Below are 25,488 nucleotides of genomic sequence, written 5' to 3'. Positions count from 1 at the left end.
TGTGACGGAGTCGGCGGCGGCCACCTGCGCCGTGCGTGACGTCACTCGTGCTCCGACATACGCCGGCTCACGCGAAGCACGGTGTTTACTAGCGTAGTGAAGCTTTTCGCTTATCAACTTTGGTGGGAAACGCTATTGATTAATTAACGGTGGAGCCTCCCGACGCTGCATCGAACGTAAACAGTGCGTTCTGCTCAAGGCGCACTGGGACTCATCACGCTTTAAGAAGCGGCGTTCGAGCTTACCGCCGATGTCATGGCATGGCAGGCAATAAGGGAAATCATTATATAGAGTAGAACTTTTTATTTACACCAGCGGATAAAGGAGCTCCAGCCCTCTAGTTGCTTGGGACGGCTGGCGGGGGGCCCAGCCTCAGATGCAGGCTGTCAGACTGTTATTAGCCGGCGGTGTCCCAGGCCAGCTGGATGGCGGCCAGCTGAAGTCCACGGTCCGAGCAGCGCAGCATGGTTTCCCAGAGTAGCGGCGTCAGATTTAAGCCCCTCCTTGGAGAAAAAGGGCAATCCCAGATGATATGTGATCGAGGGTCCCTCTCAAGTCACAGTTTATACAAAATTCTGATCTTTAATTCTCCTGGGAGCATATGGCTTACGAGTAGCAGGTCTGGGAATGCCCCATTCTGAAGGCGACGTCAGGTGACAGCCTGCCGGCAATTACTCAATGTCCTCTTGGGCCCTGAACTTGAATTAATAAATGAGCAACTGAGCAAAGGTAGCATATTAGACCGACCAGGGTGTAGAGTTAGAAAGAAATGGAACAATACCCTAAAACTGCTGATATATCCTAAACGACGCGATTAGAGAAATCGATGCCAACACAAAAATAATACGTATGTCTCACTCGGCGACTTTTTCTCGAATTTTTTTATTTAACTTCAGCAATCCCCCGCCGGGGTGGCGCAGTGGTATTGCGACGCTCGACTACTGTTCCCAAGGGCGCGGAATCGAATCTCGGCCTCGGCGGCCGCTTTTTTATGGAGGCAAAAAGCAAGGCGCCTGTGTGCTGTGCGATGTCAGTGCACGTTAAAGAACCCCAGGTGGTCGAAATTTCTGGAGTCCTCCACTACGGCGTCTCTCATAGCCTGAGTCGCTTTGGGACGTGTCACACCACAAACCAACCAAACCAATTTCAGCAATCGCGAGCGTGTTTCCCCAAGACCTGGGCCCGTATTTCGAGTTTGCGTCGTTATCGAAGTGTCGCTATCTCACGTCACCTCGAGTCATCTGATTGGTCGAAATACTAAAACCGAGCGTTGCCACTACGAAACTGGAAGAGGTGGCAACGCCACGTTCATGCATTTCCACCAATCAAATTACTCGAGGTCGGGGAGATAGCGACATTTACGATAACGACACAAACTCGGAATACGGGCCCAGGCATAATTTGTGATCACCCTTAGGAATTCAGTCGACGAAGACGCCGTTACATATATAGCTTCAACTTTCATTCGATTTATTCAAGTCGCGTTTCCAGCTACCCATCGAATATTTCACTTAGTTCTCACGAATGATAAAATGGATTGAGTATATATTATATATGCAAGTTCTTCACCTATATAACAGCGGGCCAAATTTGGAAGTGTCAGACCTTTGTGTGCAGTTTTCTTCTCCAAGGGTGCTGAGGATCATAAATTTGTTGATGAACCTGTACTTTCCTTATGGTTGTCAACTAGATCTCTACGTACTGGCGGTGTACCATTCTGCACATTTTAGGCGCACATTAGGTGCTGAAGTGCAAATAAAATTGCATCTCTCCTTACGCACTGCCAAGACAGCGCAACTATGTTTAGCTTTGTTGTTGTGGCTGTAGGAAGAAGGAAAAGAAAATGCACGGGCCTGCTACTGGCTCTGTAGCTGAGCCACCTCCGCTGCCTCGTGCAGACAGAAGAGATTTATTTATAGGAAGGGGAAGGCGCGGTAACTGTCTCACTTGTTTTCTGTGGACACCGCAACCGCGCCGTAAGGGAAGGGAGGAAGGTGGGAGTGAAAGTGGAAAGAGAGAAAGAGGAGCAGTAGTGGAGGGCTACGGAGTAATTTCGACCACCTGGGGATCCTTAACGCACATCGCACAGCACACGGACGCCTCTTCGTTTCGCCTCCATCGAAACGCAGCCACCGAGGTCGGGTTCGAACCCGGGTACTCCGGAACAATAGTCGGGCGTCTTATCACTGCATCACCCCGGCGGGGTAGACAGAACAGAAAATAGAGAAGAAAGAAAAGGAAAAGGGAGAGAAAGACGCGCGCCGCAACAGCCGTCGTCCACCACCGAAACGGTGGCGGGTGCAATGACGGCCTACAACAGATAAAAATTCTGTGGCAGGCTAGCCCCCGCTGCAAGCGGCGGTGACCTACCTGTCCCAGCTTCATCAGGGGAGTACCGCTTCCAGAGTTCAATTAAACAGCCACAGAGTTGTCAGCTCTTTCTGGCATTGCCGTACAGGCGCTGGTCGTATCCGAAGAGCACGAAATCGTAGAAATAACGTCGGTAGAGTCCTTTCACCTGGCTTGCCGTCAGCTGGTCGAAGTAGCGCTTGTGGCGGCGCGGTGTTGCGTTGCGACGCTTCAAGAGCGAGGAGTTGAGAGGTGGCAGGCCCATGCGTTGCCATAGCAGCGCTAGGTCTTGCGCGGCCGTCTCCAGGTGGCCGACGAAGTCGTATCCGAAGAGGCAGGGTTCGCAGCGCGAATAATACGGGGCCCAGTGGTCGTCCCACTGAGTCACCGGCACTCGTAGCAGGTAGTCCACGAAATGCGGGAAGCTGACTCCCGACGAGTTGCTAATGGTGGCGTTGCTGCCAGTGGCGGCTGCGATGCGGTCCCAGTAGACGTCATAGAAGAAGCGCTCCCGGTCCCTCGGCCTCCCAGCCTTGTCCTCGAAGGCGGATACGAGTCGCTCGAAGGGGTGTCGCACAAACAGGACCTGCACAAGGCGATATGTGGAACTGAGCGAAAGCTTTTAGACTGACTGAAAATTGGCTTATGAGAAAAGGAAAACACCGAACAGCGTCATGAATTGGAATCCGCATTACGAAGCTACGTGCTGGACAACAACGTCAGACTTCGACCGTCATGAGAGGAAAACTTGGAAAACTGCAGTATATCAGTGCACTTTTCGATGCTTCCTGGACCTCTTAACGCAAGCAGGACGAAAGAAAATTAGAGGAGGACAACGGAATAAGTGGTTGTAGTGGAGGGCTCCGGAAAACGTTGGAGGGTGTGTGGAGGGAAATTATTCACTGCAAAGCTCGGCACCAACGCTACCTACTTCCAGCGAAGAGGCTGTCAAAAGTCGAGGAACGCTTTCTGTGACAGCTGCAAACTAGCACTTTCTTACGTCCGGCCCAGACTGCTCGCTACGAACCCAATGTGAAATCCGAATGCCCGCACTGTGAAGAGAGGCGTTACTCTTTATCCCCTGGCACACGGCAAATTTAATGTCCTTTCCGTCGAATGACATTTGTTCAAAATGACATTCCCCCCTTTCTTCCCCATCCCACCCCACAGAAGAGGCTTGGGAGGCCTTCCTCCTCGAGTGCACGTCGGTCGGGGCCCAAAAGGCATGTGCCCGCCGTGCTCGTGACGCGGCTGGCACTTGCGGCGGCCCGGACGCGGGCTGCTAACTGAGGCTGGCGTTCACCACCTTCGCCGGCTCGCGTCCTTTTCGAAGTAGGAAATAAAATGTTTCACAAGCAAAGCTTCAGTGCAGAAATCGAAACATTTAGCGTTTGTTGCTACTGTTGATCCCTATGATCCATATTCACGTGCCATTTCTTGTCACCAATCATCCGGCGCAGCATAGCCAGTTTGTATGCATGAGCAAGGTGCAAACGAAGATAGCCATTCGGAACTTAGCAAGATTGCTTGAAATATCATGTGGCCATATTTGCACTGCGTGCTATGCCGCGTATGGCGTTTCGCAATATTTAACATCAGTAATAAATGAAATAGCACCTTCGAAAGTGAAAGTATGCCTACATTATATATTTGTGAAATGCACCTCGCTTTTGTGCTCGTCCGCCACCATGTCTATTCTAGTTGTTATTGGGGTCTCACCCACCCATTCTTTTACTCACCCAATGTGCATCATAACCGATGGTCGCTGAGGTAACAAACTGGATTCCAAGGGAAGGAAAGCGTAGCAGGGGGCGGCAGAAAGTTAGGCGGGCGGATGAGATTAAGTTCGCAGGGGTCAAGTGGATGCAGCTAGCACAGAACCGGGTTAAGTGGAGAAATATGGGAGGGGCCTTCGCCCTGCAGTGGGTACAATCAGGCTGATGATGATGATGATGATGTGCATCATAACGCATTGTCGAGATAGCAAATGTGCGTGCACTGAAGAGCTTAGTAGCAAATATCATTTCGCGATCTCTTTAACAAAAGGTAGCTTAGGAAACACTTTTCGGTCCTCAATTACCCGGCGCAACATTACCGGTTTGTTTACATGAATAAGACATCGGTTTGTTTTGTTTACAGAATGTGACACCGGTTATGAAGAATGGGGCCATCTTATGGTAACTTTCAGAGAAGAAAATGGAAGAATCGAAGTCAGAAGATTTGTTCGCGTCAGGCTTTGACCCGCCGGGGTGGCACGTGGTGGTGCACAGGCACTGCGACTCCGCCCCGGTGGGAATAAGCCAGATTGCATGGGCTCCGTGGCTGGGAAAAGCCCGCTCCCCGAAACACCCCCCCCCCCCCCCCCCCCCCACCTCTGTGGTGCGGGAGGCCCTGCCTGGGGTTGCCGTAGGATGATGATAGTCGCTGGTTGAGGTCTGTACCCTCACAGGAGGACTGCACCTGGTGCATCCTCCCTTCCATATGACAAGGCAAGGTCTCCCCTGATGGGGCTGGGACAGGTAGGTCACCGCCGCTTGCGGCGGGGGCTAGCCTGCCACCGAATATTTATCTGTTGTAGGCCGTCATTGCACCCGCTACCGCTTCGGTGGCGGACGACGGCTGTTGTTGCGGCGCGCGTCTTTCTCTCCCTATTCCTTTTCTTCTCTATTTTCTCTTCTGTCTGCACGAGGCAGCGGAGGTGGCTCAGCTACAGAGCCAGTAGCAGGCCCGTGCATTTTCTTTTCCTACTTCTTACAGCCACACCAACAACATCGGCTGCTCCTAGCCCTACAGGGCTGGGACGGTAGGTCAACGCCGCTTGCGGCGGGGGCTAGGCAGCCACCGAATTTTTATCTTAGGCCGTCAGTGCACCCGCGACCGCTTATGTGGTGGATAACGGCTGTTGTTGCAGCGCGCGTCTTTCTCACCCTCTTCCTTTTCTTTCTTTAGTTTCTATTCTGTCCGCGCGAGGCAGCGGAGGTGGCTCAGCTACATAGCCAGTAGCAGGCCCATGCATTTTCTTTTCCTTCTTCCTACATCCACAACAACAACATCGGCTCTGGGCTCCGCCGGGGTGGTGCAGTGGTAAGACACCCGACTACTGTGCCGGAGTACCCGGGATCGAACCTGACCTCGGCGGCTGCGTTTCGATGGAGGCGAAACGAAGAGGCGACCATGTGCTGTGCGATGTCAGCGCACGTTAAAGATCTCCAGGTGGTCGAAATTGCTCCGTAGCCCTCCACTACGGCTTCTCTTTCTCTCTTTCCACTTTCACTCCCACCTTCCTCCCTTCCCTTACGGCGCGGTTAGGTGTCCACAGAAACAGACAGTTACCGCGCCTTTCCCTTCCTATAAATCAATCCATGCCGCCGTCGGCGTCGCCGTCCGCGTTGTCCCTCGTAACCAGCTCCACTTTCACTCCCACCTCCCTTCCTTCCATTACGGTGCGATTCAGGTGTCCACAGAAACAAATGAGATACTGCGCCTTTCTATTCATGTGAACCAATTATGAAAGGCATCCTTAATTGCTCAAGTGCAAGTGACCACACATATGGTACACACTGCAAAGATAATACATGAATAATGCGAGCGCCCACACCGAACTCCAGGATAATATGGGCAGTGACCAAGAATTCACACACTCAGAGAGAAAAGCATCATATTTTGATGTACTTTGCGCATATACAGCTATCGTTCACGGTAAAAGAAATTGGCTTGGCTTAGCTTGGTTAAGCCTGGAAGATTGCGAAAGCAACGCCTGGTTCAGCTGGTAGTTTGGACATGGTTGCCCCGTATGGCTTATGCATGAATTCACTCTGGACACATGGTTTCTAAACAATGAAGATTTTGTCTACTTTCCTTTACCCCCATCCATGGCCATGAGCCTTCCCATTCAATAAAGGACATTCAATCAATCAATCTACTGTAATTTTGCTTTATTTAATCCGATGACATTGTGTCGCTCCATACTATTCATAGATTCTTCACCAACATCTGCGGCATTAAGAGCGCCCATGAAACTTGTCTCCGAAGTTTCACTTGGCCGTTCCGTATCAAGCGATCTTGACTGGCGTGCTCGCCAGGCTGATACATACGCACGGTGTTTAGCTCGCCGTTCTTCCCGCTTTTCGTTTGTTTCTTCGGCACGGCGCCGTCGCTCGGCCGCAGCAGATCGTTCCAGCCTCGCCTTGTACACATCATTCGACATAGCGCACTGAGAGGAGCGCGGCTGCAGCCCCCCGTTTTATCCCGCGCTAGCGAGCGCTTTCTCTCGGCAGCGGCGCAGCCGACCTGTGAAGCCTCACCTCCGCCATCGATGGAGCTAGCTGGGTCCCCGTCTCTCGGTCTGTCGTGACGTCTCGCGGTCACGTGGCAACGGCGTGACGTCACCGCTCCGGCTCTTGTGAAGCCTCACCTCCGCCATCGATGGCGCGAGCCGGGGCCCCTTAACGTGCGCTGACATCAAACAGCACACGACGCCTCCGCGTTTCATGGAGGCGAAACGAAGAGGCGTCGTGTGCTGTGCAATGTCAGCGCACGTTAAAGATCCCCAGGTGGTCAAAATGACTCCGTAGCCCTCTACTAAGGCTCCTCTTTCTCTCTTTCCACTTTCACTTCCATCTTCCTCCCTTCCCTTACGGCGTGGTTGCGGTGTCCACAGAAACACAAGTGAGACAGTTACCGCGCCTTTCCCTTCCTATAAATAAATCGGTTTTAAATCAGTCTCTCGGTCTGTCGTGACGTCACACGGTCACATGGCGCGCAGCTGTGTGAGGAGGCGCCACGACCATCAATGGCAGAAAGTGCAAGCAGTATAGCTTTCGCAATAAAAACCTCTTTTCAAAAAATGTCTCGAATGGCATCGTTTCAGCATTATGCTCTTTGGTTCCCGTTCCTGGGTTGTTGTTGTGGCTGTAGGAAGAAGGAAAAGAAAATGCACGGGCCTGCTACTGGCTCTGTAGCCGAGCCACCTTCGCTGCCTCGTGCAGACACAAGAGAAAATAGAGAAGAAAGAAAAAAGAGGGAGAGAAAGGCGCGTGCCGCAACAACAGCCGTCGTCCACCACCGAAACGGGGGCGGGTGCAATGACGGCCTACATCAGATGAAAATTCTGTGGCCGGCTAGCCCCGCCGCAAGCGGCGGTGACCTACCTGTCCCAGCTCCATCTAAGTCGTCGTAGGTGTCGCAGTTACTTGTCCCTCCTAGCTAGTTGTCTGTAATCTTTTGCTCGAATTCTGTGCCTCAATTTATCGAACAGCTAGAACAGCTGATGAGATGAGCTCAAATTTCGCATTAGGAAGTACCGTAACCGTCGCCAAGTTGTATTTGGCTTAATAGGTTAGAAAGACATGAGCATCCGGTTGGCGTGACGTCACATCTCTTGGACGTCGACATTAGTTATTTGGCTATTTTGCGCGCCAATTGAATTTACTTTTCATTTTTGGCTCTAATTAAATAATCATTGGCATATTTGTTTTTCTGCAGCATCCTCACATCATCCTCTGTCAATCGCAACCTTTCGTTTGATCCTAACTCTTCTAGGAACGACACAACAGCTGCGGACACGTTCTGTACACGTGACGTTGCGTACATAGCCAAGCAATGCTTTCACATGAACAGCGTTTCGCAATATTGGCAGTAGTAATCAATGCAAGAGCATGTTCGAAGGGAATGTATGCATTCATTATCTATTTTCTAGTGGCACATTGTTTCGTGCTCGTTCGTTGCCACGTCTGTTCTAGCTGTTATTGAATTCTCACCCACCCACCCACTTTCACTTACCAAATGCGCGGCAGAGCGCATTGCGGAGATAGCAAATGTGTGCGTCCTCAAGAGCCTAGTTGCAAACAACATTTTGTGATCTCTTCAACAAAAGTTGTCTTAGGAGACTTTGTTCGGTATCATGAATCACTAGCGCAGCATGACCGGTTCGTTTACTTAAACATGATGCAAATGATGACAGTACGTTGGTCTTAAGCAACATTTTTTTATTCTGAATGAGAGGGCTTAGTCAGGGCGCCTCCAATTACCACGCAAAGGAACTTGGAAAGCTAGTACGATCATTGCGCTTAGAGGACGCGTGGGTCCACTCTTCACAGATGCCATTTCGAGGCAACACGAGACAGGGGCCAGAGCGCGAGTCGAATAGGTCGAGTTATGCCACCATAGTCGAGTTTACATCCCCTCTGCCATGACACCTGACTTGCTACAGTGTTAAGTATTGCCTTTCCCATCAGGCCTTAAAGGGACACTAAAGACAGCCAAAGATGGTATGAAAATCTAATAAACTACATTTGGTGACACTGTCGCCGCATATCCGGCAGCGAAAAATCGAATAATTGCTGAGATATTGCGATAAGAAGTTGAGGTTTTTTCTTGTTCCCGCCGGTCGAATTCAAACTGTGGCCTCCGACTACGTAGTTGGAGTTGAGTGACGCACACTATGACGTAAGCGGAGACTCTGTGATAGCTAGCGAGCCGGCGCGGCCCGCGGCGTCGCATCCCTCAAGGGCCAACATGGCAACAGCGTACTCGTAATGACGGCCTCAGTCGAAATAAATAAAACGATGAAGAGAGTAATTTACCGAGCGACGGGCCCATAAAGGAAGAAAAAAAAACATAGAGCGCTTGTAATGCACAATACTTTACATGTTTCTCAAGCTTTTGCGCTCCTTCTTGCACTGTGTATAAACAAACCGAGCCCTCGGTCATCGCAACGCTTCCTGACATGTTTACATACAAATAAGATTTAGTTACCAGCAAAATAGTGTCCTCGCTGCTGCGCTTGTCAGTTTTGAAGCTTCGCCGCACTTTTTTCCTTCAAGGTTTGTGCTACAGCTTCGTGTTCAGCGAAAATTACGTCCACGGTAGCAGAACATGACCGAAGTGCCAGCGCCACTACATTTGCCAGCGCTGTGAAATTATGTAGGCTAAAACTGTCTTTTATACTACCGATATAATAATTTCTACCTCATATCAATAGCGCTATCGATAGTAGTATAGGTAGTAATTTTGACAGTACTATTGATAGTATAAAACCAACCTCCCGAACCCATTGCAGCATTAACTTGATTGCATGAGTGCGTGGTAAGGAGGTGGGGGTAACTATTACAAGACCCTCCATTATCCCAGTCTAGACGTCATCGAGATTTGCAAATGTACAGTCGTTTTGAAAAGGATTACCCTTTCACCGTGTTTCCGGAGCCGCTGACAACAGCGCTCACTGCAGTGGCTACGAACACTCAGATAACGAAAGTGCCAATCCTACTCGTCGGCGCTTCGACAATCGCGCGGCGCATTCTTCACCGCTCTGGTCAGCTCATCATGCTATTCCTTTTTCAACACAGCTGTTACCAAGATGCTTGATAAAGTTACTGACAACTGATAACTAGGATGGAGTTTTGAAATGTAGAGAAAACCAAGCCGTAAAATTGCGAAGAATAGCATGCCATCAAATTTATATAATAAACATCAGGAACCATATTTTTTGGTAAAGTTTAAGAGATTAGTTTTGAGTCGGTATTTATTGGACGTAATTTTGATTTTATATTGTTAAAATAATTTTCCCGAAAAAAGTTATCTATAAATTGCATGAATTGAGTACTGCTGATAGTATGTCATCGCAAATGCACTGGAAGTATCGCTGGCCAAAACCTGCATAGGTATTATCAACACGGTCTGAAGTTATACTACCGATTGTGCAACAATTTTAACACTATCAATTGCACTATCAATACTACTGTCTATAGATAGGCTCAAAATATCTCTCGAAAACGTTGACAGTCAATTTACCGATACTTCAGCATCACTTGGACGTAAGCGATATTTTTTATCACCACTTCACATTACCCCGCCACACTACATATGCGACACACCTTGTGAACAACGCACTAGTGTATATCCCCCCAAGCTGAGCACTAGTGATTATCCTCATTATCTTTAAAGTAATATAGATAAGATGGTTTGAAGAAGTTCAAGGATCGTTAGAATACCTAATTTTCTTGTTGTGAGCGCTACGCTTAACATTGAATTTACCATAATGAATGGCAATTCGTCAAAGGGTAGTAGTGTCTTTCTGCCTGTGAGACGTTATGAAAAAAACATTAGAAACAGTATTAGCTTTATGTGGTTATTTGGTATCTATAATGAAAGTATATATAATTTTTGTCAGCCGGCGTGTTTGCTATGAATGCACAAAGGCACCGTTGTGCCACCTTTGAGACAGTGACGCCAGATCTCCCAGACTAGAAATCTTGCGCCTTCGAATTGGCATCTTTGTAGGTGGCAAATAATTTAGCCGTCGCAGTTAGTGCTGTTTTCCCATGACAATACATTGAAGTAGTTTTACTTGAACAAGACACAAAAACTATAGAACCACTTCAGAGCATCAATAGGGCATCCAAGACCTCCTGTAACCTTGGTGGACGGAACCGTGAAGTACGAAAAGAGCTAAAAATGTAACAGGTACAAGCATCCCTGCATTAAACTAAGTGATTACTTCCCAGTTATGGTTATTCTGCGGGCAGCCCCGGGCCGTGCAAACAGCCCCTTGATATGGCGCATGGATGCAGCGGTACTCCAGGATGAAGAGTGCATTGATGATATACGCGACAGTTGTGATTGTCTGTGTCCGCAGTTAGTAACGTAGCCCCTGCTACTTGGGACGCGCTGAAAACACGCTGGCGCAATGTTCTTGTGTGTGCAGGGTAGGCGCGGCGTGTCCGCATTACGACCATGCTGAATGACGTTCTGCGCAGTATGCGCATCGTACGTGGCGATGAACCGTTTACGCTCGCTATGCGAGAATATCTCGAGACGTTGCGCGAGCGTGATCACCGCATCATCGAGGACAGTTCACGCCCATCACTCTCCGCGGGTCCATCCAACGTGCCACTTGAGGATGGCGCAGACCTCGGACATGCTCGAACCTTTATCCAGCGCACTAATAGGCTAACTCGCGTGGAGAGCGTCATGGTTGCGGATGGTACTACGTCTTTGGAACCCGCGGAAATCCGCAACTTGTTTAGCGAGAATTTTGCGGCCCGCTTTTCGTCGCAAGGCCTCGACCAGGGTTTTCGAGAAGCTGTCGGCTCCTCCTGTGGGCCTCTTCCTCAACTTCCAGAATACGCATGTTCGGCACTTCATAAGCCGGCAACTTTGGAGGAGGTGCGTTTTGCCTTAGGCTTCATGAACCAATTGACCGCACCCGGTCCTGACGGGATACTAGCCGGTTTTTATTCCACTTTCTTTGACATTCTCGGTACTTCTTTACTTAGCCTCGTAAATTGTTTCCTTGAGAGCGGAGCTATAAGCCACCCTCGTTCAGTGTCGACCGTATTGTTCTAATTCCGAAGGAGGGCATGACAACATCGAGTCCCTCATCGTGGCGATCGATTACCCTCCTTAACACCGACTATAATCTCGTAGCCACATTGCTCGTCCGTAGGGTGGGAATCTACCTGCAGGATTTGGTTAGCCCATACCAGTCCTGCGGGGTACCTGGACGATCGGTGTTCGCTTCGCTGACACTGACGAGAGACGTCTTCGAATACGCCTGTGCCAAACGGATCACTGCAGCTTTCGTTTCCTTGAACCAGGCGAAGGCCTTCGACTGCGTATAAGATGGTTACGTGTTCGCCGTGCTCCGCTCATTTGGTTTTCCTGACGAATTCATTCAGCTCCTATGCGTTTTTTACACAGACCTTAGCAGTGAACTAGTACTGAATGGCCATATTGCCGGCAGCTTTCTGATTACGCGGGGGGTGCGTCAGGGGTGCCCGCTCTCGCCGGTACTCTTCATACTTTCGCTCGACCCGCTGCTGCGTAGGGTCGCCGCGGACAGGCGTATTCGAGGTTTCCCATCAGTAGGACAGGAGACTGTCATTGTATCTGCATACGCGGACGACATATCACTCTTCGTGCGTGACAATGACAGTTTCCTTGTCTTTTTGAACATCTTTTTGGAATATGCAGCTTTATCTGGAGCGCAGCTCAACACGAAGAAAAGTAAACCACTCCGCTTCGGTCAGTTCAGAGGCCCTTTAGCTGGCGACGTACCGTTTGTGGACGCAGTGCGTGTTTGCTGGCTGTTTGAGCCAAGCGGGGTTTCTCCCCGTACCTGGTACTTATAGTTCTCTCTCGAGCAATGCACGCCCTTTCTGACGCAGCGCGTTTCAACCTCCCGCTCAATGCTAAAGTAAGTGTCGTCAAGACATGAGCGTGCGCTTTAACCCTTTATGTGGCGCGCATCGCGACAATCCCACGCCGTGTGACGAACAGACTCGCGTCCCTTATAGGGACTTTTGTTTGGGATGGCAGGACAGCGCTAGTCGCCCGTCACATCCTACACCTTCCGAGGAGCAGAGGAGGCCTTGGCCTGCCGTGCATCTCGACAGTGGCTCGAGTACTCGCGTTAAGGCTGGTGGAGAGGCTATTGGCTGACGAGTCTTACCCTGGTCGCTCGCTCATTCTGAACTGGATGAGCACGGCGCGTCGTGTGCTTACACCCGAACATTATCTCGGTCCCCAGGCGGACAGACCTCGGCATTTTTACCGCGAGGTTGCCGAGACAAAGTCGACTCTTGATGCAGACCTGTCAGGCGACCTTCCAGCCATACGCATGAGCGAACTAGTTGCTGTTCGCAGGCTTTCAGCTGATGGGCAACGAGAGACCGTGGTCCCCAAATGGTGAGCGTGGGCAGCTTGTCGGTTACCAAATGAAGTGAGAGATTTTGACTGGCTTAGGCGCTGGGGCGTCCTTCCCACGAGACAGCGCCTTGCCAGATGGGGTATTGCACGCAATGACCAGTGTGCCAACTGTGGTGCTCCCGAGAGCCTCTCGCATGTTTTTTTCGAATGTGTAGTTGCGAGAACAATGCGGCGGCTCGCATATAGGATGTTTAACGTCCGCATGAACACCGGCGTCAGGCGCCGGCGCAACCCTTTTGAACACCTTGTGTTCACTGTGGTTCTGTTTGTGTTGTGGCGTCGCAGGTGCCTCGCTGAGGCGCGCCTCACTCTCGCTCGCACAATGTACCCAGCCTTGCGGAGGCTGCGCCTCGTCGTCTGGAAGTATATCTGTCTGGACAGTTAGAAACGGACGGCGAGACGCAGTTTCTGCGGCGCTGGCACACGCGCGCTTCTATGGGAGCAAACTTGAGATGCCAACCGTCCTTTAAAATCCCCCCCCCCTCCCCCCTTCTACTGTTTTCCCCTCTCTGAGGAATCATGTTTTTCAGTTTATTATGTATATGTACCATATAGTGTTTTGTATAGTGCTTTGGTCTGTGAGTAATGTGCGTTTTTGTATGTATGTATGTACCCAATAAATTCTCTTTCCGATCAGGCCAAGGCTTTTGACCGAGTCGAACACCCGTACCTCTACGGAGTACTAAGGTGCTATGGGTTTCCCGAAAATTTTATCAATATCATGCAACTCTTGTATGAAGAAGTGAAATGTGACCTGGTACTCAACGGAGAAGCGATCCACAATTTTCCTGTCACCCGAGGCGTGCAACAGTGTTGCCCATTATCGCCAAAAAAAAAAAAACGCATCCGCGGTTTCCCGGGGATAGGCAGGATACAGCTAAGATAATGGCGTATGCAGATGACATTTCCTTGTTTGTGCGCGACGTACAGAGCCTAGAGACATTCCTGGCATACTTCAGGGGCTACGTGTCGCTCTCAGGAGCAAACCTGAACACGAGGAAAAGTCATGCCCTTCGCCTTGGGGGTTTTCAAGAGGCGCTCCCGGAGCCGATCCCCTTCGTAGAGGCGGTCAGAGTTTTGGGAGTACTATTCCAAAAAGGAGGCGTGTCTCCAAGGACTTGGACCCAAGTAAATGACAAAACAACCAAGGTGCTTGCAAATGCAGCGCTGTTCGACCTTTCCATGGCTGCAAAGATTACAGTCATTAAGAATAGCGCGCGTGCTTTCGCGCTTTGTGCATCGAGAGTGAGAGAGAAAGAAAGAAATAACTTTTAATGCCAAAGAGTAATATTTAAGGCATGTCGGCCTGGCGTGGCCCCCAGGTGGGGGCGACGCTCTGGGCCCACGAGACAAGCGCTAGCTGCGTCTTCTTGTCTGAGCGCGTAAGAAGTTGGTCCCAGCTCTCCTCGGAGGGAGCTGGCAGTAAAGTACGAGGGAGTGGTCTTCCTCTACATTCCCAAAGGGTGTGTGCCAATGTGGCCGTTACTGCACAATCGCAATTGGGGCAAATGGGGTCGTAGTCCACGTCAGTAATCAGTGCCAATCTCGAATAGCTGAGAATCGAAATTGTTTGAAGTTTACGCAACATGGTGGCTTGCGCTCCGTCAAGGTCAGGATGAGGAGGCGGGATGCATCCCAGACGACACGCGCAGTCTTTGTTGAAATGAAAAGGCACCTTTTTAGGGCGCATTCACGATTGCGGGTTACTAAGGTATAGCAGGGAGGCAGCGCGACGAATGGGCCGAACCCGGTCACGCCCAAGGAGAAAGGCGCTGGAGAATCCCCACACCATTCATCCTCTATTTTACATATAAAGAGCTTGTATACAAATATTGCATTCTTCCGGCCCCTTGAGTCTTCTTGAAGCCGACTGGAGACATTCCTGAATCAACTAAGAAAGGACTTTCCTCTCCTTGTTTAATAATGCGAGAGTGGCGTCTGGAAACGAGACTTTTCTGTTTTGAAACAAGCCTTGCAGAGAACTTGACTTACAGAGTTCCGCAATTTGCCCATTCTTTGGTTAAACTGTCGTATCAAAACGTCTGATCGTCTTGCAGTGATTTAACATCGCCAGTGTTTCATTTCATCTCCTTTCATTTCAGTTCACTTCCGTAAGAATACGGTGGTGAATGTCACGTTCATTCACTTTTCTTCATTATGCATTTATCCGAACACTTTATATGCATACTTATATTCTTTTCAGTAAAGTGCTTACACAGTACATTCCTGGTGTCGCGCCTTCATTACATAAAGAGAGGAGAATTAGCTGCGAACTCCGAAACAGGATGCCAACATTTCGTGTCTCGCCATCTAAACGAACGGATCTCTAGGGCTTCTTTCGTCCCAGCGCATTCGTTTAGGGCAGTCTCATGGTAAAGAGAGCCTAAAATGCGGATCTTGCGATAGGGCAGTGCACCGACATAAAATCGCATATATGAAACCAAACGGCACAGTTGTAGTCACCCTGAACGGTGAAGCTGTAAATCGAGGTTCCCTATTTTCTCCCCAGCTGCTGGCAGCTCACCCTGGTGTACTGCCGCAGCTTGCTGGGCGCCCAGTGCGTGGGGCCGATGCGGAACACGCGCTCGTTGAAGAGTGCGTGCAGGGAGTCGTCGTCGTCACCGCTGCCGTGACCGGAAGTGGCGTTGATCCCGAGCAGCGTGGCAAACAGGGACTTCACCGACGTTGAGGCCACCTGTAACAGCGCGAGCCCCGGATGTCAGTGCCAGGATTTTACTGCGAGTGCTGTTAATGTTGCGTTTTCCGGTTCTACGAAGCCGGCGTCGGTATAGTAACAGCGTGACAGACTGGGAAGTCTGCACACAGCGACGTCACGTATTATGCCAGTGCAGTGTGGCGACGTGTCACATAAATCATGTCGGAGTACGGTGACGCCACTAGCCACAGCAGTGACGTCACACGCACTCTGCGCTAAAGGACAACACATTCTGAACCTCAGAGTTGTTACTGAATATTGGGTTACACAGCGTTTACCGGTTTGATGAGCCATTTTATTCCGCTACCACTAGAACTGACACTCGGCAACTTCCCTGCTGCGTGATGTCTGAACCCTGCTTGAGCTCAAATAACTAAAACCAGACTAAACTAACTAAACTAAAACTGACTAATCTAAAACTGTAACTAAACTAAAGCTTGGAATAAAGTGCTTCATGGCCGTGTGTGGGCTTCGAAAGCGCGAATAGAGAAGCTGCGCTACCCTGCGAAATACACCCCTGCACCATCACCACAGTGTTTTTTTTTATTGCATGGGAGCACAGCGGCACGTACTGGATTTAGTTAATTTAACCATGCTACACTCTGCGACCTCGTCACACACAGTCACATCAGTTTATTGCTGTCAATATTCCCGTGGATAGAAATTCCGTGTGACATGCACGAGCATAAATCAGTGCTAGTACATAGGTCAAGCTCGCCCAGCATACTCACCCCACAGTAAAGCCCAATGCTCTTGGTGGTGCTCTATCATGCGGCTCATTCATAAGCTAAGCAGTCTCATCAGGACAAAAAGATATAAAACTTTAGAACTTTCCACTGTATGGAAAAATCTTATATTACAGGTAGGCCTTGGTACCAACATTCTGTTTGAGAGCCCGTTGAATTATGTTAAGAAATCGCTAAGAAATAGACCACCGTGCTGGAAGTAATACTGCAATGCTCCGGCATTCACTGAAAACGCACCCCTCGTATACTTACGAGAGGAAATAAAGGGAATAGATGATTAAAGCAAACCCAGGATGACAAATGTAACGCAGAAATTAGAATGGGAACCTCTTCATGTGAGAAAATGAGAGCCTAAGGCGCGGCTGAGCCGCTCTTTTACTGAGGTCACTATGGTGTAAGCAGTGCTATGCAATTACTTCGCTTTTGATTCACTTTGCAAATCGGCTGTAATTTTCTTCCTTGCTATCGATTACAACTACACTACTACTAGTCCAAGAAAAAGAAACATTTTTACCTACACCACAGATCTCAGCGTTTTGACCATAATCAAAGGGCTTGAATTCATAGCTCGAACCAGTCTGTTCATCGTTCCACTCCCCCCCCCCCCCCCTTTCAGTTTTGTCGGGAATAAAATACCCAATATTCATCTGTTATTAATGCTATTGACAATAAAGTGTCTGTATCGTTACTGTGATGTATATTATGTGGATAGTTTCTTATGCTGTATAACCACACCCCCTAAAGTAATGCCACACGTTGCGCTCTGGGAAATGTAATAAATAAATAAATAAATAAATAAATAAATAAATAAATAAATAAATAAATAAATAAATAAATAAATAAATAAATAAATAAATAAACAAACAAATAAATAAATAAATAAATAAATAAATAAATAAATAAATAAATAGATAAATAAATAAATAAATGAGCACACGGGAACTAATTCAGGGAACAATTTGAAGGGTCAAGAAATTTGGAAGAACTTGAGTAGTAAATAATGGCTTGTAAGCTGTGCTCCCGTACAGAAAAACTCTAATTGAACGCCAAGAAAAAATACTTGCTGATTTTTCGAGATGTTGGAAGGTGTCAGTGAAAATAGCTGCAGGTCATGGTAGCAAATGGTCAAAGAAAGAGCAGGAGTATAGCCTGAATATTGATAACGCGTTCGCTGGATCTATCAAAACTGCAAGTTCAAGCAACAAGGAGTTAGCGTACTAATTGGGCCAATGACTATCGAGAAATGAGATTGAGTGTGTCATGAAAATGAAAAAAAAAGAGCCATTCGAGGCGAAAACTCAAGTGCTCGTAAAAAGGTGCGAGCAGTGTGGGGTTGGATTACAGAGCTCTGCTCTTTACAAGAACGTTCAAACAGTAGACTACATTCGCGCTTGAGGTGGTAAAAATTTCCGTAGTCATTCACTACGTCGTATCTCATAGCATGAGTCGCTTTGGGCCGTTAGACCCCATAAACCAAACCAAACCAAACAACCTTTCTTGTCGAAACGTTCCCCAAGCAGCCTGAGGCAATTCCCCCACATGGTCATATTTGTGCCCGCCAAGATTTTCACATTTTTTGCTGTCTATCTATCGTGTGTTGCGACTGGGCATGGAACCAGCCACAAACAAATACGTACCTGTACCTTTGTATCGTTAATAATACACAGCCGACCACATACATGAGTAGATAGCCATGGTGTGAAAAAAAACCGACAGAGTTTGACATGACACGAAAGTGCCAAGATATCATCACTAGCCACCATCGAGAAAGCTAGCATGGAGCAGTGGGCATGAGTGGTGTCCGAACCGAACGCTGAGACTGAGTGCCAGTTGGTGCCTCGGGCGAAGGCAGCAAGAATGAGCGAGCTCCTAGAATTGGCACTTCACTCACCGCAGCAGAAAACCTATTTCGCCAAATAAACGTTGTATATATGTATATATTTCTCTATCTCTCTCACGAGGAGGATCGGAAAGCTGGTGGTGTCCTCTTCCTACCTTGGGCACGAAACAGAAAGCGACCTTCCTGTGGTCATCCACGAAGATGGGGCAGAGTCGTGGAGGACAGTGTGTGGGTCGGCCCCGGCGTCGGTTGCTCCGGCTGCCAAGGTAGTGAGGGCCTAGCAGGTCTCGGTCCTGATGACCACGGGCGCACGCCTCCCGCAGCAGACGCACGCGGCGGGCTTGCTCGGATGCCCAGGCCTCTGAGTTGCTGTCCTCAGTGTCCTGCGGTGGACAACGAGTGGACATAAATACGTGTAACGAAATCGTTCCCGTGGGCACCTTTTTATGCGTTTTGTACAGGATGGCGTTAGACGCGACGTTCGGTAAGGTTCTACGATGTAAAGGGGGGATAAGCAGACGTTTGCTTGGATATGATTCTCGAGTAGAAATTTGCCTTGGGCTAGCTGTTTTATAGGGGTGATTTATCTTGGATGGCCCCAAAAAGACAGCGACACGGACACTGGTTCTGTGGTTTACAGATGTCTCTGTGTTTATGTTTCTTGTGCCTTAAAGAACCAGATTATGCTTGGATAAACTGAACGTAGAAAGCTGGACATCATTTCTCCCTTTCTTTCCTCCCTTCATCGTTTGCTTCTCGTCCAGTGCAGCAAGCATAAGTAAAAATGCGGACACAAACTTGGCGTAGCTAACCAGAGCTGCTGAGCGCGTTAATGGGTGAAGGCTGATTAATTTGCTTGAAATTGCGATTCAGAAAATAACGGCCGCGGTGGCGTCGGTGCGCTGAAGACGATGCTATTAAGTTTAGCCGAATGGCAAATCAGCCATTAACGCTGCCACGCGCCAAAAATGCCCGCTTGAATTCTTTTCTCGGAAACATTTTCAGTTTCAACATACCCAGAAGTTTTTAGCAAGCTCCGTAAAAGTGTTTTTGGACACAGCTCATTGAACAAATTTTAATACTAAACTATACCAATCAAATGTCCGCAGATCCTCCCTTTGAAGGCTTATGTTTGTTTTGCTATTTATTGTGGAAAACGCACCCACTGGTTCATTACGACAATCTTAATTATTCGTTGTGAGTTCGGGACAAGCATCCGAAAAAAAATTTTGCCACCTATATGAAGCTTAATCTGTTCCTATCAGCATGGTAAAAATATCTTGTTATATTCCGTAACTAGTCCGCAATTATCACACAAAAAATGCGCGCAATTGTTTTTACACAACTTTTTGCTACTCGATGAAAGCACAGGGAAAACTTCAAATGATTTTTTCTATACGCATCTGTAGATTACACCATCACTATCCACATTACATAAACAGTATCTTGCAATAACTCGCAGTTGTCTGAAAATTAAACTTGGTGCACCAGAAAGCTAGACTTGGATAATGAGCTTTGTAAGTCATTAATAATCTCTTGATCATCAAGACAAGAGAGAATTTACAAAGCGTTCTCAAGCCTTCACTGGCCTATAGTCGAAACAATCACAAGCAGTGTGTCATGAGAACCTTGACTGTAGTCCAGATCATAAATAAAGTTTGCTATTAATTACAACAAGAGACAGCAAATGAAAACAACATTAAAGCGCATAATGAATCATAAAATAAATACGTGTTTTTTGCCTGCCTATTTGGTGATAGGTTGGCCACGTTTACCATAAATTGTGTTGCTCTCATTGAATAAATTTTCAGATTTGAGGACGGTGCTCGTCCTGTGGTTCTGTACCGATGTTTGTCTTTTTTATTGTTTGCCATTCGATACAAGATCATTATAAATTGCGATTAAGCCAAACTTGGCAGGGTGGTGCCTAATCAGCCCACTCTACGCTTATCGTTGTGGTCTCCTAGAGTCGATCGTCATTACAAAGAAGCCATTACAGTGCTATGGACACCACAAGACACGCCTGCGCTGAAATCGAGGCCTCACTTAATGAAGGTGTGTGTTCAGAAGGAGGAAACCACGACGTAGAGCAAGGCCTGTTTTATACGCTGCAATTTCCACCTCCCTACGCTGCGAGTTACTTAGGTCTGCGACAGAAGAGCCCGTCATTGCAGCCGCAGGCTACGAGTGACGGGTTTCCAACCAGTTGGGCAGCACGTGACGTCACGTCACATGCGGTCAATTCGGAGTTGTCGGTCGAAACAGCAGACTCGGGGTTGCGAAGGGAGGCGAGCCTTCGGGTATGCGTTTTCGACAGGAAACTCGGAATGACCGCATGTGACATGATGTCACAGCACTCCACTCCGACCGAATTTGATGAGCATGCTGTGCTTGCGAACGCCTTCACTGAAAATTGAACCAGCGGCACCAGCAACTGCAGAAAAGTTTTTCATTCCAGCCGCAGCATGTGAAAGGGGTACAAGAAGCATACAGAAAGCTCGCAAGGGAGGAGTAAAATAATTTGTGATAGAACAGTCCTCTTTCCCCCTGCTGTCCCAAACAGACCGCCGTTCGAATCCGGTCGGCATCAAAAAGTCGGCACCCAATCCCTTGCAGATGCTGTGTGCTAGCTTACGTAATTCTGAATGTTTTTTTTTGTATTTTGAGGAAGGCTGCATTGTGACACATCTCGAGCATCGTAAGAACACGAAGCATGTGCACCTAGCTTGGCGAGTGGTAACAGTCTTGTCGTTTTTCTCAAGAGCAAATTTCTGCTAGGATTCATCTGAAAGCAACGAAAAGTCACTTTGGTAGACAAAGATAGAACGAGATGAAGAAGATGGCTGACATGGCATGAAAGAGCAATGAACAAGGGTAGAGGGGGGGGGGGGGGGGGGATTTGGACAACCCTGCAGTGGCCACAGGATTGGAGGAGGTCAGTTTACATCCCCATTCCAAAGAAAGGCAGTGCCAAAGATTGTTCCAACTACCGCACGATCGCGCTTATTTCGCATGCTAGCAAGGTGATGTTGAAAATCCTCCAAGGTAGGCTGCAGCAGTATGTGGATCGGGAGCTTCCGGACGTGCAAGCTGGGTTTCGCAAGGGCAGAGGAACTAGAGACCAAGTTGCCAACCTTCGCTGGATCATGGAAAAAGCAAAAGAGTTCCAGAAACCCATCTACTTCTGCTTTATTGATTATGCGAAAGCGTTTGACTGCGTAGATCACAGCAGATTGTGGCAAGCTCTCCAAGAGATGGGAGTTCCAATTCACCTCATCTGTCTCCTCAGGAACCTGTATGGGGCAAGAGGCCACAGTCAGAACTGGGCATGGTCTTACTGATTGGTTTCTGATTGAGAAAGGAGTGAGGCAAGGCTGCATACTGTCGCCCTGCCTATTTAACCTATATGCAGAGTGCATCATGAGGAAAGCCGGTCTGCACGAGTCTTCAGCTGGAGTGAAGATTGCTGGAAAATGTATCAACAACCTTAGATATGCGGATGATACCACTTTAATGGCAGAAAGTGAAGCGGAACTCAAGAGACTTCTGATGCGCGTACAAGAAGAGAGTGAGAAGTTTGGGCTTAAACTGAACATTAAAAAGACAAAGATCATGGCGTCTTGCCCTATCAAGTCCTGGAGCATCAAGGGACAAGAAGTGGAAGCTGTGACAGATTTTCTCTTCTTGGGCTCCAAGATTACCTCGGAAGGAGACTGCAGCCATGAAATTAGGAGACGCCTGCTTCTGGGAAAGAGAGCAATGGTTAGCCTTGACCGCCTAGTAAAGAGCAGAGACATTAGTCTGCCAACCAAGATCCGTATAACTCGTGCTATGGTCTTTCCAGTTGTGATGTATGGATGCGAGAGTTGGACTGTGAAAAAGGCTGACCGCCGAAGAATTGACGCGTTTGAATTGTGGTGCTGGCGAAGACTCTTGAGAGTTCCTTGGACTGCCAGAAGATCAAATCAGTCAATATTGTCGACCATAAACCCTGACTGCTCATTGGAGGGTCAAATTCTAAAGTTAAAGCTCAGCTACTTTGGTCATCTTATGAGAAGAGAGGAGTCGCTGGAGAAAGATTTGATGTTGGGAAAGGTTGAGGGTCGCCAGAGAAGGAGTAGGCAGCGAACGCGATGGTTAGATGGCATCCTCGAGGCACTGCAGATGAAGTTATGTGATGTTAGGAAGATAGTGAGAGACCGGAAAGCGTGGCGTGACATGGCCAATAGGGTCACGAAGAGTCGGACACGACTGAACGACTGAACTGAACTGAAAGTAGTTGAGTTGTAGGAATGATGGTTTGGTTTTATCCTTGCAATAGGCGTCATTTTATGCAAGAATTAGGCCACACGAAAAACTCTTCTCAGTGTTCTCCCTCACCTTGCACAAAGTTTATATGGTGTAATGCACCGCAAAACATTGATATGAGTACACAGTAATGCCTGATTACAAGTCACTCTCACCTAAATTCTTGAAAAAGGAAAACACACAGTAATAGAAGAGACATCTGGGCGAGTTGGTACGGTGACATGATGAAAAAACAGCGCTACAGACGTAGACGGAGGTCAAGAACAAACAGCGCCCGTCCTGTTTGTTCTTGACCTCCGCCCACGTCTGTAGCGCCGTTTTTTCATCAAAACACACACATGGATCAAAGTTTCCGTACGTTCTTTCCATGCATGTAAATAATTCGCTGACTGCTCGCTCTCCAAACATTTAAGTTTGGAACCTTTTTTTGGAGTTTGGAAACTTGTAAGATCTAGCTTGCCCAACTTCAAGTGAGGCACATCTGCACAATGAAGAAAGGGCTAGAAACTAAACTGCGACGAACCCATTTGCATATTGAGTGGTGAAATTCTTTGCGTTGACAATGAAAAGCTCTTATGCAGCTTACATAATGAATAGGAATAAGCTGTCAGCGCTCGCCTTGAGGGGGAGGCTTCAAAGCTGAAGTAAAGCCACATACCGAAAAACAATGTACTGGCCGCGGAGAAAACCCTTTCAAAACTTGCGCGTGCAAATCCGATTGGCCGGACCCCGCCCTACGCAAGCATGCAACCGCAGCTCCGTGATTCGTCGCCGGGGTGGCACAACCATGAACTTCGCCACACCGCGGGCAGCCACTCGCAGCCACACGCAACAACTGATAACTGAAACCGCGTGCGCGAACCCACTCGTCAACATCGATCCTAGCCGTGACCCGCTTTTTCGCAGCAAGCGGCAACTGTTAATTCGCTCACTCGCGTCATGACAGGTAGTGAATGCGGACCATTCGTGGTTATATGTCGGTTATCACGTGCAGGAAAAAAAAAAAAAAAAACACCTATAGCACACGAAATGAACTGCACAGTAGTTCCACAAGTACGTAACGGGCGCAGAGAGATTACAGTAACTGACCGCTACAATATATTCACTACGTAGCGTCGCCTAAGGGCAATGGCAAGCGCGCGCTGGCTGCAACACTGCTGATGTTCCGGATCGTTATGAAGCGCATGCCGCAACGACGTGATGACATAGCGTGCTTTACCTGGCTGTCTAGTCGGTTGTTCTCTGCACGGAGGTAGTGTAGTCGTCCGTTGTTGCGAAGCCAGGCAGCGGCGACAAGTAACAGGGCCACGAGCAAGAGCCAAGCAGCGGCCGCTTTCCTCATGCGTGCCGTCCGGCCGCCCGCCGAGCCGCGCTCACGCTGCTCACGTAGCCTCGCTTGGCTGCGCGATGTGTGCACGACCTCCTTGCTGTGGCCTCTACGTGTTGGTTCCGCAGCCCCCTCTTCTCCACCACCACTCGTACCATTATCGCGACCTGTTGTTCACCCTCGCAGGCCCCGCTGAGTGGGGAGGGCATGGCGCGGGTTTTGAATTGTCTTGTCCCCTGAAAGCAGGAGCCTCAAGCACAACTCTGAACTTAGCAAACCACGCTCTAGACGGGAGATGTGTACCGCATTGTTTGAGGACGAGACAAGTTTGTCTGCCTACCTTTGGCTGTCAATGAACATTCCAGAAATTATTGAAAAGCGCATTTTTTAACGGGAGATTGATTTTTGAACGTAATTTTTTCACATATCGTAAACTTCCACTGCAACCATCATATATATACCCAGATCTCTCCTCTAGAGGCTCATAGTTTCAGTGCAAAAAGCTCTACTGGGCTCGCGACAGACTTCGCAGCTCTGGGTGCGAAGTATCTGCCGAACTGAGGCAAAGCTGTCTAATCAAGCCAATAAAGATCTCACCAAACCACAAGACAGTAAGTTCGCGCTTTGGCTACACATTGATAGCCCTTAAACGTCACATAATTTTGACCTTTGGCCTTTAAGCTTTGATCATGTAGCACAACCTTTAACTCTGACCATGATATCGCCAAAATCGAAATTTGACTTTGGTCTTCCACCGTATCAGATGAGACCAGCGCTTTCTCGTGAAATTCTCTAAATAGCATAGCTAAACAATCGCTAATTTTGTTATTGGTGTTCTTGCTCTCGTTGAAAACATCCCCGATTTCTTTTCACGGTAAATTACAACTAAATGTGAGCGAAGGACTAACTTTAAAATAAAACTTTTGCTGGGAAATAGAGGTTGGACCGTTCCCTTCAATCTTTCCATAACAGTATCTCAATTTTCTTTTGCTATGGTATTGATAGGTTATGATGGATGAAGGATATGATAAAATAATAGTAGAAATGTTAGCTCTGATATCCACACTTGATTTACATATTAATCTAATATCCAAGAAAGCTGGAGTTTGAAGCGTATCTCAATTATTCTATGCTGGGGAGCTGTGCGTGGAATTTTTATTGAAATGCTCGAGGTGGTAGTTCGTTAGGAGTCAATGAAAACAACTCAAAGATACATCCTCAGCGCGGTCTTTGTATGGACGCCTTCGGCGTAATAAATTGTGCACCCACGTTCACTGGCATGCCATTGAGGATGCCAGACAAGTAGGCCAAAGGAAGGGAGATGTTCTTTGAATTATGCTCGCTGTTAAGTTTTATGACCGAGATGGAGGCCTTCCCAACGTAGTCCTTGAAATGAGTTTGACGTGACTTGTCAGAACTGCGGAAGTTCGAACCGGTGATTTTCAGACCTAGAGGAGGCGTGTTAAGTAATTCAGTATGAGGGCGTTATTAGAAG

At 48.3% G+C, this 25,488-nt stretch overlaps 1 protein-coding gene across 1 annotated transcript; it reads right to left on the bottom strand.

Annotated features, from left to right (window-relative positions):
* Window positions 1-315: 315 nt before the first annotated feature.
* On the bottom strand, window positions 316-24,008 carry LOC146189899 (carbohydrate sulfotransferase 8-like). The gene is made up of 5 exons (XM_084603344.1): window positions 23,886-24,008; window positions 18,514-18,741; window positions 15,581-15,751; window positions 2,371-2,935; window positions 316-503 (listed from the first exon to the last, which is right to left on the bottom strand). Exons 1-4 carry the CDS (start codon window positions 24,006-24,008, stop codon window positions 2,432-2,434), a joined length of 1,026 nt encoding a protein of 341 aa, XP_084459470.1. The 3' UTR covers window positions 316-503; window positions 2,371-2,431.
* Window positions 24,009-25,488: the final 1,480 nt, after the last annotated feature.

Source organism: Amblyomma maculatum, chromosome 5, assembly GCF_055883805.1.
Source record: "Amblyomma maculatum isolate TAMU_Amacu chromosome 5, ASM5588380v1, whole genome shotgun sequence".
NCBI lineage: Eukaryota > Metazoa > Arthropoda > Arachnida > Ixodida > Ixodidae > Amblyomma > Amblyomma maculatum.
The sequence above is the reverse complement of the archived record's forward strand: the minus strand, read 5'-3'. Positions and strand labels throughout refer to the sequence as shown.